General features: G+C 41.4%; 1 protein-coding gene across 1 annotated transcript in view; it reads right to left on the reverse strand.

Moving 5' to 3' along the window:
* Positions 1–755: 755 nt before the first annotated feature.
* Positions 756–16464, reverse strand: part of PLRG1 (pleiotropic regulator 1) — a 28649-nt gene continuing 12940 nt past the window's right edge. Inside the window, exons 8-15 of the mRNA XM_053256282.1 lie at positions 13621–13713; positions 12833–12982; positions 12636–12737; positions 11675–11777; positions 10202–10310; positions 8578–8717; positions 7237–7430; positions 756–5982 (exon numbers count right to left, since the gene is read on the reverse strand). Of these exons, the coding sequence (XP_053112257.1) occupies positions 5923–5982; positions 7237–7430; positions 8578–8717; positions 10202–10310; positions 11675–11777; positions 12636–12737; positions 12833–12982; positions 13621–13713 (951 nt within the window). The 3' untranslated portion in view covers positions 756–5922. The remainder of the gene's footprint in view (positions 5983–7236; positions 7431–8577; positions 8718–10201; positions 10311–11674; positions 11778–12635; positions 12738–12832; positions 12983–13620; positions 13714–16464) is intronic.

Below are 16464 nucleotides of genomic sequence, written 5' to 3' on the forward strand. Positions count from 1 at the left end.
AGGGTTACTCTCACCCCGAGTCTTTAGCTTTCTTTTTTTTTAAAAGAAAAAAGTGTGCGTAGAAGCAAGAAAAGCATAGAGGCAGTACTCTCCTTAATCAACAAAATTACTTAATAAGAAGTAAAGCTACCTCCACTTCCAGATTTCTAGCCAATGATGTAAAGGGTAGCAGGGTGTTTCCCAGATTAGACCCTGCAACAGGGTCACGCCATATCTCTGAAGTGTGCTTCCATCCACACTTCCTGCGTTGTAACACTGCAGTCCCTACGCTGACAGCAGGGTGCCGTTCCAATTTCCAATGCCTTGTTTCAAAATTAATCGCTGTGATATAGTGTTATGATGTTGTATATCTGGCGTAAGAAAGTCGCTGGTTTGGGGGGTTGTTTGTTTCTGTGAGACTGCCCCCCCTGCTGTTTACATATCGAATGTGATTTGCCTGAATGGGAGCATTTTCCTGCTGTTAGGCAGCTAATCTGGAAAGTGTCCAGGAGTGCTGACCGAGCAGTAGGCACATTTTATAAATTAAGTATTTTAATATTTAATTATCTTAAACACGAGGCTACCTGTATTTAGGTTCTGCCTAGTTGGCTTTGATTCCTCCCCCCAGTATATCCTTCATAGCCTAACTCATTTAAAAGATTTCTGGTTCTGGGCCGGGTTATGAATCATTCTGTGTGGCTTATGTTTCTCCATAACATGGGTCTGCACACAACCATGGTAAATTAATTGGACTGGATTTGAAGAGACACATATAATCACTTCTGTAATGAAACTTTTATTGATGATTAACTTGCAGAGAAGAATTCCCACGATTTATAATTAAAAAACAACAACACACCATAAATGTGTCATTGGTTGCCCCAGCCTTCCTTTAACAAATAGCGTTCTTGGTAATTTACACTGCATGCTTTAATGTACAGCAAACCAACTTTAAGCTATATCATCATCCATACCAATCACAAACTTTCAATTATGTTACAAGGAAGTGTTTTCCTCATAATTATGTATAATATTTTTTAAAATGTCACAGCAACTGGAATGCTAGGCCTATATGCTCTCTGAACAGTGCATTCCACCAGATAGGAGGAAATCATCCAAGTTCAGATTCCACTTTGAGACACTTTAACAGCTCCTCAGTTTCAAACAAAGCAATAGATGTACATTTTAAGCCAAGTCTCCTGGATGTCCACATTTGTTTTTTTAAAAATAGATTACATATTAGTACACAAAATGTACACCACGCACAAATGCTCTAAAGAAACTAAGCACAAAAACTATGCAAGATTCCTTGCTAGGGCATCTTATCTACAGAACTGATACTTATGTACCAGTTACAGAGAAAACCATCTTTTGGTCCCTGATGTTTCTCTGGGGACAGCATTTGACAATCATAGTGACACATGACCATTCCCATGGTCCCAAATCATTGCTCTGATTAGTTTTGGAAGAGTAAATGTAAATCTAACCAAGCGTTTTAAGTACTAATTCAAGATCTAAATGACAATTGCTTGACACCTTTCAGTATTTTGATTCAGCCGTACATTTTTGCTGCTCAGTGAAAAGCACAAAGCATCCACTGCCAACAATTGCCCAAATACAGAGCACTGGATTATTATCTGATTTCTCCATAAGCAAAGTTGCAATGGCCAAGAGTGTTCTACTTCTAAACTTAGGTTTGTGAAATGTAGGCAGTGGCACACATGCACATAATAAAACATGTTGTTCTGGTAAGAACTAATCTGCCTATGACCTTGAGCCATCCCTATGTATCCTTACACCTGCAGCAAGCTTGATTCAAATAGGTTAGGCTGTTCACAAGTTAGCCCTCTTGTGCCTCAAACGTTTGTGTGTCCACCATCTTGAATCTGGATGGATGACATCATTATAAACTACATCACTGAGATTTCCCTTTGTGTCACTCAGTACAACTGTACCAACTTTGGTTCAAATTGGTTACACTCCCCAAGTTAGCCCTCTTGTGCCTCAAACATTTACATGTCTGCCATCTTGAACTGGAGTGAATGACATCATCACAAACTATGCCATTGAAAGGTTCCTATGTGTCCCTACAATTGTACCCAATTTGGTTCATTCCCCCAGGCATTGCAAAGTTGAGAGGGGCAGGTGAGAGGATGGATGGACACACAGCTCGGTGTTGAAAATGTTCTATATGAAGGGCAAAACAAAATGATAAATAGTTCACAAAAGATCTTTACTCCTTCACTTACTCTCCCCAAAATAAGTTATACTAAATTTATGAATGGTGGATTGCTGCTCTTCCATTACATACCTCATAGAAATCACTCAGAATTGACTGTGAAGGAAGTAGCTCAGTTGCAAAGACCTGAATACAAGTACCATAACAAGCACAGGTAATGGGCTGATCCTATAAGCCATTGAGGCTGTTCTCACGACATGAACAGCCTGGGTTACCTGTGGAACACTGGGATGAGGGGCCTTCTGGCTGCTCCAGAATTGGGTAGCCTGACTTTTTAACCCAACATGAACCTGTTTGAATGATTGCCCCGAGGTAAAAAGACTTCTACATAAGAACAGCCCTGCTAGATCAGGTCCAAGCCCCATCTAGTCCAGTATCTGTTTCACATAGTGGCCCACCAGATGTCTCTGTGGAGCCCACAGGCAAGAGACATCTCTTGCAACTGGTATTGAGAGGCATCATTCCTCTGAAGCTAGAGGTGGCCCACAGCCACCAGACTAGTAGCCATTGATAGACCTGTACTCCATGAATTTGTCTAAGTCTCTTTTAAAGCCATCCAAGCTGTGGCCATCACCACATCCAATGGCAAAGAATTCAATAGATTAATAATTTTTCTGCCTAGCCCACCACCATTTCCAGCAGCAACCTGGGGGAAAGAGTGGCCATGCCGACCGTGGTGGCTGCTCTCATTAGAGCAGCTGCTGGCCTCATGGCACGGGGCACTCTGGGATGTGGGAGAGGTAAGTCCTCTTGCTCCCAGCTTTTGCCTTCTCCACACCGCTGCTCCTGTGGGTGTACAGGAGCTCCTGCCTTCCCCTCAGACCTCCCTCAGGGGTGTCATGAGAATGACCTCATTGTGTTGGCTGAGCAGAATGAACTCTGAAATGAGGACCCTGTTTCTATTATAACCCACAATTTGATTCTGGCAAATCCATTTATTAAATGTGCAATGAATTTCTCACATTTCTATCAGACATATGAAGGGGTTTCAAGAAGTAATGGCAATTTTTTACATCAACACAAGCAACCTTTTGCTGTTCCTATCAAAATCAACTGAAATCTTGCGTTTGTTTCAGTCCATTGCCTGTCTGATGTGACCCAAGGCAGGAGTGAGCAAGAAAGGGGAAGGCAAGCAAGGAAGTTTAGTCCACTTTCCCATGGAGGACCAGGAATGGCTGGAAGTGAGCAGTGAGCTGGCTCTCCCCATAGAGTGGAGGGCAGTCCAACTCCTAAATTTTTGGACTGGCTCTTAAGAACCAAAGAAAATTTGTTCAGTCCTGCATTAATGGTCATTCCTTAAACATCATCATATACAGACATGGTCACCAACAAAGAAAGAAGTTAAAAAATCTTTCTGGAAAAAAATGCAACTGATTTTAGTTCAAGTGGCATCCTTCAGTTGCTAAAAGTATCGCAGCACTGTCTTATTAGAACAGTGGCTTTCTAAGTAGTACTTTAGCTTGGAGGAGGAAGTCCTCCAGCATCCCTCAATGCACTGTGCCAATGGTTCACTGAGGGATCCTCCCTCTTCTGGGTGCTCTTGCTGCCCAGCTCTGTGTGTGAGCGGGTTTGCCTGCAGCCCGCACCCACACACCCCTGGGCTTGGCTGCCCGTGTGAATAGCCTCTTTGGGTGATTTAGATTGTATAATTTTTCACCCAAACATGAAATTGCTGTGGTCCTGTTTTGTTTTTATCTCTTTTAAATAATAGATTACCCAACTTGAATGTAATGGCAAAATATAGTTTGTCATGAAACAGGAAATTAAGGAAGGCAACCATATGCCAACTCAATGTACAACTAACTCAAGAGTAAATTCGTTTATTTTAATGCTACTTGCTAGGGATATGCAGAACAGTTCACAGAACTACCCCGTTCTGAGCTTGGAATGTTCTAAGCACCATTTTGGAATCCAAAATGGAGCTCTTCTGGTCTCTGCGTATGTGCGACGGCCATTTCTGTAGTGGTGTTGACCATGCAAATGGCTGTTGCACGTGCACAGAGGCCAGAAGAGCGCCATTTTGGATTCTAAGATGGCACTCATCACATTCTGACAGAATGGGGTCATTCCGTTGGAACAACCAGCCCGACCGGTTGTTCTGAGTGAACGGTCCACGGATCTTGTGTTCTGTTCTGAGCTTGGAACAGAATGCAAGATCCATTTCGTGCACATCCCTCCTACCTGCACTCCAAGCTTCAGCACTATTAGGAGCTGAATTTATATAACTGCTGAGAATATTAAGTTAAAGTTAAAAGTTCTTTCAAGAGTTCACACTTTAAAAACCATAGTATCATACTAGTGGTCACTTGAAATACATACTATTTGTAACTAAGCATTTATCTAAAATGCACAACTCATTTAAATTAATGACATCACGCCCATCTATAGTTTCCGAGCTTTTATGGGAATTAGGTTGATAATAGCTGGTTTTACAAACCAAGTATTTCACTGGAAATATTAAATGTCTACATAGATAGGCATCTGTAACATATACCCTTGTTAACTCCAGTACAACAGTACAAGATGCTAAATATACCCAACTCCCACCCCCCTTTTTTGCAACTTGTGCAAAAATGGAATTATCAACAAAATGGAAGGATGTGACCTTTGTCCATCTAGGGCAGGGCTCCACAACTTTGGCCCTCCAGCTGTTGTTGGATTACACTTCCATCATCCCCAGCCACAGTGGCCAACCACCAGGGGTGATGGGAGTTGTAGTCCAACATCTGCAGGAGGGCCAAACTGTGCAGCCCTGAACAAGGGTGTGTTTTTCAAATAGTAGGCAGGATCCAAAGAGTCAAGTGTGCAATGGTGCCTTTCCTTCATCCCAGTGCAGCCTCCCACACCTCCTCAAAAACTTCACCTGAAGGTCTCAGAACCTAATGGAACAGGATTTAGTACAGTGCAAAGGGCTGTAGTCAGAAAGCAAAATTGGAAATGTCTTCTCACCATGAATGGGAGCAATTTCCACTAAGCTGTTTGAATCCCAGCCAAAACACACGTGTTGTTTCAGAATTTTTATTCGATGACCTCTGAGGAGTATTAAAACGTTTTGCTGGGATCATGAAAAAGGAAAGAAGAGAGACAAGTCAAAGTGTTTTTAAAATGTCATTTCATTAAAAAATTAAGTAGGATATAGGAAAGGCAAAAATGAAAATGGTGACTTTGAAACAACACATTCACCACATAAAAAGCACAAAAGCTCAGTTCCACATCCTGGTTGTTGAAGCCCAGGAACAAAGTAGAAATGAAGTTTATATTTTATTGCATTACAGCTCTTTGAAAAGCAGCTCATTGTATTAAGGAAACAAATCATTAATACAATGGCTCTTTCTTCCCCTCGATCATTTCAGTGTGGTGAGTACTAAGCAAAAGGGGGGGGGGGAACCTCAGGAGAAGAGGAGGGTCATCACCTTCTGCCCACACAGAATGACATGCACACATTTGGTGACTATAATAATAATAATAATAATAATAATAATCACCAGCACATTACCATTTTATTAAACTAGCTCTGACTTCTTCAGACATGTATAACAGCTGCAGCTGATTTCCTGGGATCAGGAAGAGGATAAAATCCTAGAGGGAAGCCATATATAATATAAAAACTGTAAACTGAACAAAGCAATGACTTTGGCAGAGTTCAGGCTTTGTTGTCCTAGTCAGAGTCAGAATTATGGCACTGCTATGCAGGTGGATTCTCATTAAAATCGTTTTCTCTTGATGATTTCTGGTTTCCAGCTGACAGGATGAGTTTCTTCAGTCTAAAAGTATTTTTAAAGAGAGAGAGATTAAGGATAGAATCCTAGCCCGATTGTAACTTTATACGGTACAAGCTCATGTTTAGTAAGATCAGTTCCAGTTCATTTAACTATGCAATACCACTTGACATGCTGGCTCAAACTAATTTTGTTCAATTTAAGAAGTGTAAAGAAAGCAAAGTATTGCCATCAGTGGAGAAAACAGTTGTCTACTTTAGTTCAAAATAACTCTCTTAAGCAACATGCATTATATATATGGCATTTAAAAAAATCTACGCACCAAGACATATGCACTCAAGTTTATTCAGAAAACTTATGATGTGGAGCACTATTTCTATTCTATAGATGGTGTGGTTTAAGTTGAATAAGACTTCTCAAGCCAGTTTAGCTAGTCCCCGACGGAGGACTTTAATGCCAGATCTTTCAGACATTTCCCTGTCAATTTTAATGTGGACAGAAGTGCAAGGATACAGATACACACAGGACACAGATGGCTTTATTGGATCAACTCCAACTACTTATTAAGGCAAGAGCTCTAGGCCATATTGAAGTGGATGAGGTTGCATACCTAGATATTCAGAAACAAGCCTTTGTTTGCTTTATTACTACTACTGCTGCATTTTAAAAGCAGACAGGCTTTTTCTTGGCCATATTCATTACCTGCTACAGTGAGTTAAGCATCCCTTGTTTGCTGGTACTACAGTATGAGAGAGAATGGAAATGGGATCCTTTTTACTGGACAAGTGACTTATTTACAGGGGAGAAAGTCACTCATTTATCTGAATCTGATCAAGATTATTTGCTTTGGCTACACTTTTAAGAGGTAATTGAGAAGTGCAGCCAAAACAATCTGCATCTTCAGACTTTCATCTCCAGCCCCGTGATACAAATATTAACCCTTTTGTACTATACAAATGTACCCAGAACATGTGCACAGTATTTTACGTTTTTAGAAGAAACATTATCAAGACTGAGTGGAATTAGAAAACACTATTCTATTCAGCGGGTGGGAAGTTACAACTGAGCAACTTAACTGCCCTCAATTTAGAGCTACTTTTAAAAATGAGATTTCCATCCCATGAGATGTGCTTGCAAGTAGGCCTGCTGCCTGTTTGGCTGAGAATCACTCTAGTTGTAAGTCTCCTTTAGGGATAATGCTTCCAGAGCAGTTGTCTTAAGAGCATCCGAAGCACAGGGCTTTAAAAAGAGTATACACATACATTGACCTAATACTGTTACAAAGAATTGTTTCCATACCGCAGTATCATCTTCTCGGTAGACTTTTATAGTTTTATCAGCTTCAGCAGTAAGAAGTCTGCTTTCAGACTGATCAAATGCACAAGCAAATATGCCAGATTCACTGTCCAAAGAGCCAGGCTGTACAGCTGCATGTACCCTCTGGAAGTTGTACCCAGTTCTCCAATCCCAAAGATGCATAGTGCCATTGTCAGCTGAAAAAGGAAATATGGAATTATGTCTACAGAAGAATATGTAACATGTTGATATGCGAGAGAATCTAAAATCCATTTGAACCCATCCTCATTTATTTCAAAGACATACTTTATGCATCACAGTAGATATCTATTCCTTACTGGTTTCTGCTTAACAGGACAAAAACCTATTAAATGTGGGCCCTAGCTCAGTGGCTGTGCACATGCTTTGCTTACAGGAAGTCTAGAGTTCAAAGCTCAGCATCTCCTGGTATGCTGGGAAATACCCGTTTAAAACTCTGGATAGCTGCTGCCAGTCAGTATAGACAATACAGAGCTAGAGGATTAGCAAAAAGGCAATGACAGGAGAAACATGGAAAGATATATTGTACCTTCAGTAACAAAAGCAAATGTAGTGCCATTATTAATATTTCAATGTATATCCCATCAATTGCCTCATGAGAGCTCTGGGCAATTCCCAACACACACAAAAACCAATTCATCCTTATAACATCCAACAGCTAGAACAAAATCCTAACACAGCTTCTACACAACTATCCCTCACAAAAGCTTACAGGGGCAAAACAAAAAGTCTTTTCACTTTTTCTAAAGATGGAGATAGAACTGACGTGATGACTTTCCCTGGGTGCTTCTGAAAAGGCCCTGCTCCTCAGCCCCAATCTGAATTCCGATCAAGGCTTTTTCAATAAGCTTCATGCACAGGAAGCTTAAAGTGCCCCTGGAGAGATTTGGGTTTTTGGCAAATGGAATCTGGTTGACATCAGACTGGGTTCAATGTTTATTCCACCCAGGGGTACCATACTGTCCTATGCGCAAGCACAGCCAGTGCTTGCTAGACCCCATGCAAGGCACCAAAACTATCAGTGGGCCAATCCCCTCCAGGAGCACTTTAACCCTTCCAGTGCATAAAGCTTAAAGGTTAAAACCAGCACTCTGAAAAGCATTTTTAAAAACTGGAAGCTAATCAAACTATTTCAACACTGGTGTTCTATATTTCTATTGGTGTACGCTCACCAACAAGTGAGCAGGTAAGTTCTGACCAGAAGATTCCCCACAGACTTCACAGCCATCCCACACAGAGTGTCACAGTACACAAGAGGGAAGGCGGATTCTTCCCATGCAACTACTTGTAAAATTCTCATTTTACCTCCAGAAACCAGAACTCCATCTGAATTCACAGCCAGCGTATTAATAATAGCACTATGGCCAGAAAGATTTTGGATGAAACTGCCATCAGGGAATTTCCACTGTTTAATGTTATCTGGAGAACCAGATGCAAATGTGTACCTGTAACAATGTGTGCATTAAACATCAGTAAATATCCAGAGTCCAGTTAAAATATTGCATTTGATTTTTCAATATTTCACTTACTATTTAATATTGACAGCACTTGCTTCAAATAATTTAAACACTGCAATTCTCCCTCCCCCAATGATTTTACATTCAGATTTAATTCTAAGTCTAAACTTGATGAGTGTTGAGGATAGACAATCTAGTAAGGACTATATTTATTAAAATTTTTGCTTTACTAAGTTTGGGACAGGAACTCAATAGTTCCTTATGCAAGTAGAAAGCACTTTTGTGTGCACACGATGGGGTGCACTAAGCATACTATCATGCAGTCCTTCACATCCTGGTTTTTAGTGCTATTCAGTTGTATTCACTTGGCAGTTACAGGAAAACTTCGCTATTCACAGTTCTGTGTATCCACAGGGTGTCTTCTTGACACCCATTTCCAGTATCTGAAGAGACTAATGGGTTAAAACTCACATATCCACGGTTCCTAGAGGGCTGGAAGTGACCGGGAAGGTCACTTCTGGCCACCATTTTGTCTCGAGGAAGACAGGAAGAGACATAACGAGCCATTTTGTGTGTCATTTCTGGGGGGAAATGGACTCCTCCATGATTTTGCAGCTTTGCAGGACATTCTGTCTTTTGGAGGACATTCCTGGGTACATGGGGGACTTGCGGAGCATGCCACAGTAAGTTTTGGGGCCATTTTGGAGCCTTTAAGTTTTTTAAAGGAATGGAATCCCCACGAGTAACGATGTTCTCCTGTATATAGGAAACCCACACACTTTCCAGAAGATTTATACACTTTTTAGAAAATCATGTAAAAACAGATGTGGTATGCTATATTAGTCAATTATATAGATAAAAAGAGAATATGTCTTCTCCTAAATGCACTTGACCTACATATTTCCTTGCTATTAGCTTAGTACATTGTTCCAGTGTTAGAAGAGGGTTCAGCTGCAATGTTAAGCAAAAGCATAACATTCATATACCTATTTTTCCAATTGGTACAAGGCTAATAATTATATGGGCAATTCAATATGATGCTGTTATCTGAATCAATGGGGCTATTCTGGCATAAGTTGAGCTCAAGTCTGCACCATATAGTAATTTGTACAGTGCCCTTCAGTTACACAACTCCTAGGGCATAGACTACCAATAAAATTCATAAAATGATGATCAACAGAATAAGATACCAACTAAAACAAGTCAGCACAGAAGAAACCACAACCAGATTAAGAACAGCTCAGATGGCAGACTGGAAGAGCTGGACAAATAACTGAGTACAGGCAGCTATCACAAGCCCAGTGATCATTTGATTTACTCCTAGTGCTAGGTAGAGAAAAATCTCTCTACATGCCTGAAGTTACACATGCAAAAAACTGAACAGTTTTAAATTTTGTTTATCAGTCATCTGACACGTCTTACGAAAAGCTGAGTTATAACTACCCAGTAACAGAATAGGGAGGGAAACTTACTGTCTTGGGTGCAGTACAACTGCTCTTACTGATTTCTTGTGATTAGTTAAAGTGACACGTGTTTTTCCTGCCACTAAGTCCCAGAGCCGTATAGTGGTGTCATGACTTCCTGCAATTAAAAGCGTTTTTAGATAGGCACATTGGATACTCTGTATAAATACTCTGAAGCACAGCTTGCAATTCATGCAATTCCTGCATGAACAGCATACACTTTCATTCATGCAGAAAGGAGAATTATTTTCACTAATGCCCTCTTCCTGCAGCAGTCCCTCCTGTTTGCGAGAGTTCTCCAACTTTCGGGAGCAGATTTTCAGAGAGAACAGGAGGGGACAGGAAAGTGCTGTTCCATTAGAGAACTCTGTTCCAGCAGAAACAGAAATTAGTATCCAAGTCAGAGTACAAGTGGACCTCGCTATATGCAGTACCGCTAACCATGGTTCCGCGTATCAGCAGTCACAAAATAGGCACCCAACCCCCACGTGGAACAAGTCCCACGTATCCACGGTGTTGGAGTGGATACCATTTTGGGAGCAGGAATAATTTTGTGGGTCAGTTAGGAGACAAAATACCCCCACCACACACACACACCCGGTGATGTTTTGCAGAAAAATGACCAACTTGGGGGCAATCCTGGAAGACTGGAGACCCGCGGAGCACTTCACTTTAGTGATTTTCCCCATTTTCTGCCCCTTTTCCAGACCTCCAGGAAACTTACCCCCGCCCCCATTGCCACAATGCCCTGCTATCTGCGGTTCCAATATCCATGGAACCAAACCCCTGCAGATAACAGGATTCACCTGTATGTTCTAACACAACTACAAGCTCCAATCTTTTTATGCTTCTAAATGTCCTCATTCCAACAACACTTTTGAGAAGAGACCTCGTCATATGCATCTGAGAATAGCAATTAAATCTTAATTGCCCAAGAGTCATGTGAGTTCCCCAGCTGACACACTTTCTAAGTTACAATGAACTACTGAAAAGTGCTGCTTTTTTGCAGTGTGTACATTTGTATAGTTTCCATTTGCTAGTCAATATGTCACACTGAGTTTTCCATTAATGGATTACCATCTCCCAACACAGAAGAACTTCCTGTTCTAGTTTCCTGTTGAAAATTACAGGGTGGCAAAATGTACATCCACCAGCAACCATGGACAGACAGTTATGTACAGCAGGGATCATCAATGTTGGGCCCCCAGATGTTAGTGGACTTCAACTCCCATAATCCCAAGCCCCAGTGGCCTTTGGTTGGGGATTATGGGAGTTGAAGTCCAATAACATCTGGGGGCCCAACGTTGAGGATCCCTGATGTATAGCATTAAGCTTTCTGAACACCATAAATACTTGTTTGGGGCAGAGTACAAAAAGCTTAATTCTGCATGTTGCAGCAACATGATAGTGCCTATACACAAACAGGAGACAACTGAAAAAAGTGTCTGCATAGTATTTTACTTGAGAAAACATGCATCATACCTGTGATAATTTGTGGTTCCGCTGCTTGGCATTTCACTGTTGCCACTGCATTTGTGTGTCCTGTCAATGTATGCACACTAGCTTTTGTCCTCACATCCCAAATCTAACAAGGTGACAAATTCAAACATAATGATAAATGTGCTTTTGATAATAAGGCTAGTAACTGAGTAGAGGCATCTTTATAAACTGGCAATTCTCCTATATTCAGGAGAAGGAGAGCAACTGGCCCTAGCCAGCCCCAGCACAGCAGCCCTGCAGAGGTTGTTGCTGGTGTCTGCCTTATGTATCCTATGAGCGCTTTGGGGGCAAGAAACCATCTTTCTATATATGTTGCTACATAAACTGCTTTGAAAACATTTGTTGAAAAGAAGTACAGGAACATTCTTAGTAGTAATACAGCATTAACCCTGCAAATAGCCATGATGAAAAATCCAGTTTTGATAGTTTACAAATAAGAACTAAAACATATTACAATTCAGATTTGGAGGTATTATTTACTGTCCCCCAAAATATTTGTAGTGATATTTTTGTACACAAGCATGACAAAAAAAATTGGCAAAAAAGCTATTTTTTTCAACACAATGTGGCCCTTTCTCACAACTAGAAAGAACAGGTTTTGCTCTAGATATCTATAGGAATAAGAAGAATTACCTAACATTTTGTAGGATATCTTTAAGTCCCAGCAGTGTGAGTGCATAACACTTTCTGCTTATCATGCAGTTCATGGAAAATTATTCGGGGGTAGACTACACCCCCAAATCTCTCAAAATATAAACTGCAGTTTAAAAAAATATTATGAGGGGTTGAAGAATGAGACATCACAGGGCCCTTTACCTCAGTAAGGCTGAGCCTTACCCAGAACAAGGAGTTGCATAAGTTCTGGTTGTTTCCATTCTCAATCAGGATACAATCTACCCAGATACCATCAGAGCTTTAAATAATCTTGATTTCTTTTACTCACACGTGCAGTTGAATCTCTACTGCATGTTACAAGTACATCTATTGTTGGGTGCAAATCCAAGCCATAGACAGCACTTAAGTGACCATGATAATGCCTAATAACCTAGACACAGAAAAATGTATTTCAGTTAAAACTGGATTTTTTATGAAGAGAGTATCTTTAAAAATTTTAGTTATTGCCAATGTGCTCAAACTTACCTTATTATATTCAAGATCCCAGCATTTCACCTGTTTATCTTCTCCACAAGAGAAGAGGTATGGACTTCTTCCACTTACTATTACACCTCGAACTGTACTAATATGCCCCGTCAAAGAGAGTTTTAATTTGCCACTAGCAAGGTCCCAGATCTGTAGTGAGAGAAGCCGTTTGTTCTTGCAAAACACAGATCAAAGTCTGTCCATTTAATTGAGGCCAATAGCATACAAAATGCTAATTACTTGAAAAGAGAGAGTCTGAACATTCAAGAATTAATGCTAATCCTAGTTTTGACATACTGGCACAACTCAACATTTTGAGGATCAGAATGAAAGTTGAAGCAATAAATGTGTAAAAAATATGGGCTCACATGTTCCGCAGTCTAATGTGGGCAGCGGCATTCCATCCACCCACACTGTTGCGAGTATCCCAGTGAGGGGCCAACTATGATGGTCATTTTCACACGACAGATGATACTTCGAGTAGCCCACGTGCATTCCCATAGGACTAGTTACATCGGAAAACACATGCTTGATGCGTGTCCAATCTAACTAGCACTTTCAGAGTGTGCAAGGCTACTTGAAGTATTTCCCCTCTTGTGCAAATGCCCAACACTGTTGGTCCTCCCCAGGAAGCCTGCAGAAGTGTGGGTGAATCCATGCCCTGTCTGCAGCAGGGCAGATGGATCACTAGCATCCACAATTGACTGTGGAATATGTGGGCCACGGTATTTAAAAAACAGTATGAATGGCACAGGATCACAGTTGGTCGTTTCTTTGATGTATCTTACCTTGATAGTTCTGTCAGCAGAACCAGTAACAAACCACTGATTTCCTGGTTCTACTGCAATACATCTCACCCAGCCCAAGTGACCACTGATAACCTGCAAATGTTACAAGATTATTATTTAAATTAAAGTTGAATATTAGCATCTATTGCTTTAGAAGTTAAACATGAAAAGTCAACTTATGACAAGTTAAGGAAGAGACATTTGCTTATACATTATGCATCAAAGCATACCCAGTCACTATCAGCTGTAGCTTATTGTTTATTGTTTTGACAGTAGATTATAGGGCAGTCTGCAGTTCTGAACTCACAAGCCTCAGGTTAGAGACTGTGCTTTGACCATCTTATACAAGCTGCAAATACTCAGTGAATACCATGTATTTAAAAACTGTAAACATCTAATTCATTTCACCCTCCCACTTCAGTCCGTTCCAAACATGGAGTACAAAAGCCCAGAGACTACCAGAGCTTAAGTCTTGTTTCACAGCACTTGTTTCACCCAAACAGCACATGCATTGCCCAGCATCATTCTCTTGCACCCAGGATACAGTGCCAATTCCAAATGAGGGAATCCATCCAGAGTTTATTTGTGAATTCACATAAGTGCAAGTTCACACACACATGGCAATCCAAGTTGACACTGTCTTTATCCACAATATTTCCATCCTACAACCATCAGGGCATCACTTCCCAGGAATTCAGCCAGATACCCCACCCACACAGACACATGGCCTCTAGTTTAGTAAAAGCTAGTAAACAGCTTTACTATTTAGGTAGTAGAGGAAACCTATACCAGGAAATAAATATTAATACTAATAATGGTTTAGCAGTCAAGTTCTTCCCTATTTTTAAAACAAAAAATACTTTTGACATCTCTTCCAGAGTACTAAGCTTTTCTTGCATACGCTGCAGCTTGTTTATTTATTTATTTTATCTTGTATACCGCCCAAACTTTCGTCTCTGGGCGGTTAACAATGACATAAAAACAATTAAAACAAATATAAAAGGTTAAAACAGATGAACGATTTAAAAACAGTATAGAATTAAAACCTACAAATTAAAGCTGAAAGAGCTTGACTGAAGAGATGGGTCTTCAGATGTTTTTTAAAAATAGTCAGAGATAGGGATGATCGCATCTCAGCAAGGAGCACATTCCACAATCTTGGGGCAACAATCGAGAAGGCCCGTCTCCGTGTGGCCACCAGACGAGTAGGTGGTAACTGGAGACGGACCTCCTCAAGTGACCTCAATGGGCGATGGGGCACACAATGAAGAAGACATTCTCTTAAATACCCAGGGCCTAAGCTGTATAGGGCTTTATAAGTTATAAATAGCACTTTGTATTCTGCCCAGAAACCAATTGGCAGCCAGTATAGCTCCCTCAGCAAGGGAGTAATGTGGTCTCTCCGAGATGACCCAAAGACCAACCTGGCTGCCGCATTCTGAACCAACTGAAGTTTCCGGACTATGTACAAAGGCAGCCCCACGTACAGCACATTACAGAAGTCCAGTCTGGAAGTTACCAACAGATGCACCACTGTTTTGAGGTCATTGATCTCGAGAAATGGACGCAGCTGACATATCAGCCGAAGCTGATAGAAAGCACCCCTGGCCACCGCCTCAACCTGAAAAGCCAGGGAGAGGTGTGGGTCCAGAAGTACTCCCAGAATGCAGACCTGTTCCTTTTGGGGAAGTGTGGCCCCATCCAGAACAGGTAGGTCAAAATCGTCTCTAGAGTTCTGACCCTGCACAATAAGTACCTCCGTCTTATCTGGATTCAGCTTCAGTTTATTCTCCCTCATCCAGCCCATTACTGACATTCAAGGAAGATATGCCATCTCCTGAAGAAGCTGACATGGAGAAATAGATCTGTGTGTCATCAGCATACAGATAACATCCCACTCCAAATCGCTTGATGATCTCTCCCAGCGGTTTCATGTAGATGTTGAAGAGCACTGGAGAGAGTACGGATCCTTGAAGGACACCATACTTAAGCTTAGATTTTGAAGAGCAACAGTCTCCAATCGACACCATCTGGAATCTGTCCAAGAGGTAGGAGCGAAACCACTGTAAAACAGTGCCTCCCACTCCCAACCCCCTCAGACGTTCCAGAAGGATACTATGGTCGATAGTATCGAAAGCCGCCGAGAGGTCCAAAAGGACCAACAGAGTCACACTTCCTCTGTCGATTCCCAACTGGAGATCACCCATCAAGCCAACCAAGGCAGTCTCCACCCCATAGCCTGCCCGGAAATGGGTCTAGATCATCAGTTTCCTCCAAGACCGCCTGGAGCTGAGAGGCCACCACCCTCTCAATTACCTTGCCCAGCCATGGGAGGTTGGAGATAGGCCTATAGTTGCTCAACTCTGAGGGATCTAATGTAGGCTTCTTTAAAATAGGTCTAATGATTGCCTCCTTGAGACAAGGAGGCATCCTGCCTTCCCTCCGAGAAGCATTTATGATTTCCATCAGGCCTCCTACAACAGTATCCCTGCTAGATCGAACAAGCCATGTTGGACAAGGGTCAAGAGAACAAGTGGTAGGCCTTACTGCTCCAAGCAGCTTGTCCACATCCTCAGGAGTCACAAACTGAAACCAATCCAGTCAAACCACATAATAGGAGTTGTCTGGCACCTCCAATTCAGACATAGAATTAATTGTGGAGTTTCTAAGTCGGCCCAAATCCGAGAGATTTTATCTGCGAAAAATTCTTTGAACACATCACAGCGGATAACTGATGACTCCAAATTCTGGTTCAAGGGAGTGGGGCAGATACTAGTCCCCCTCACAACCCTGAATTCCTCCGCTGGACGCAAGTTCACAGAAGCAATACGGGCAGAAAAGAAT

The sequence above is a fragment of the Hemicordylus capensis genome, chromosome 5 (genome assembly GCF_027244095.1).
Source record: "Hemicordylus capensis ecotype Gifberg chromosome 5, rHemCap1.1.pri, whole genome shotgun sequence".
Classification (NCBI taxonomy): Eukaryota; Metazoa; Chordata; class Lepidosauria; order Squamata; family Cordylidae; genus Hemicordylus; species Hemicordylus capensis.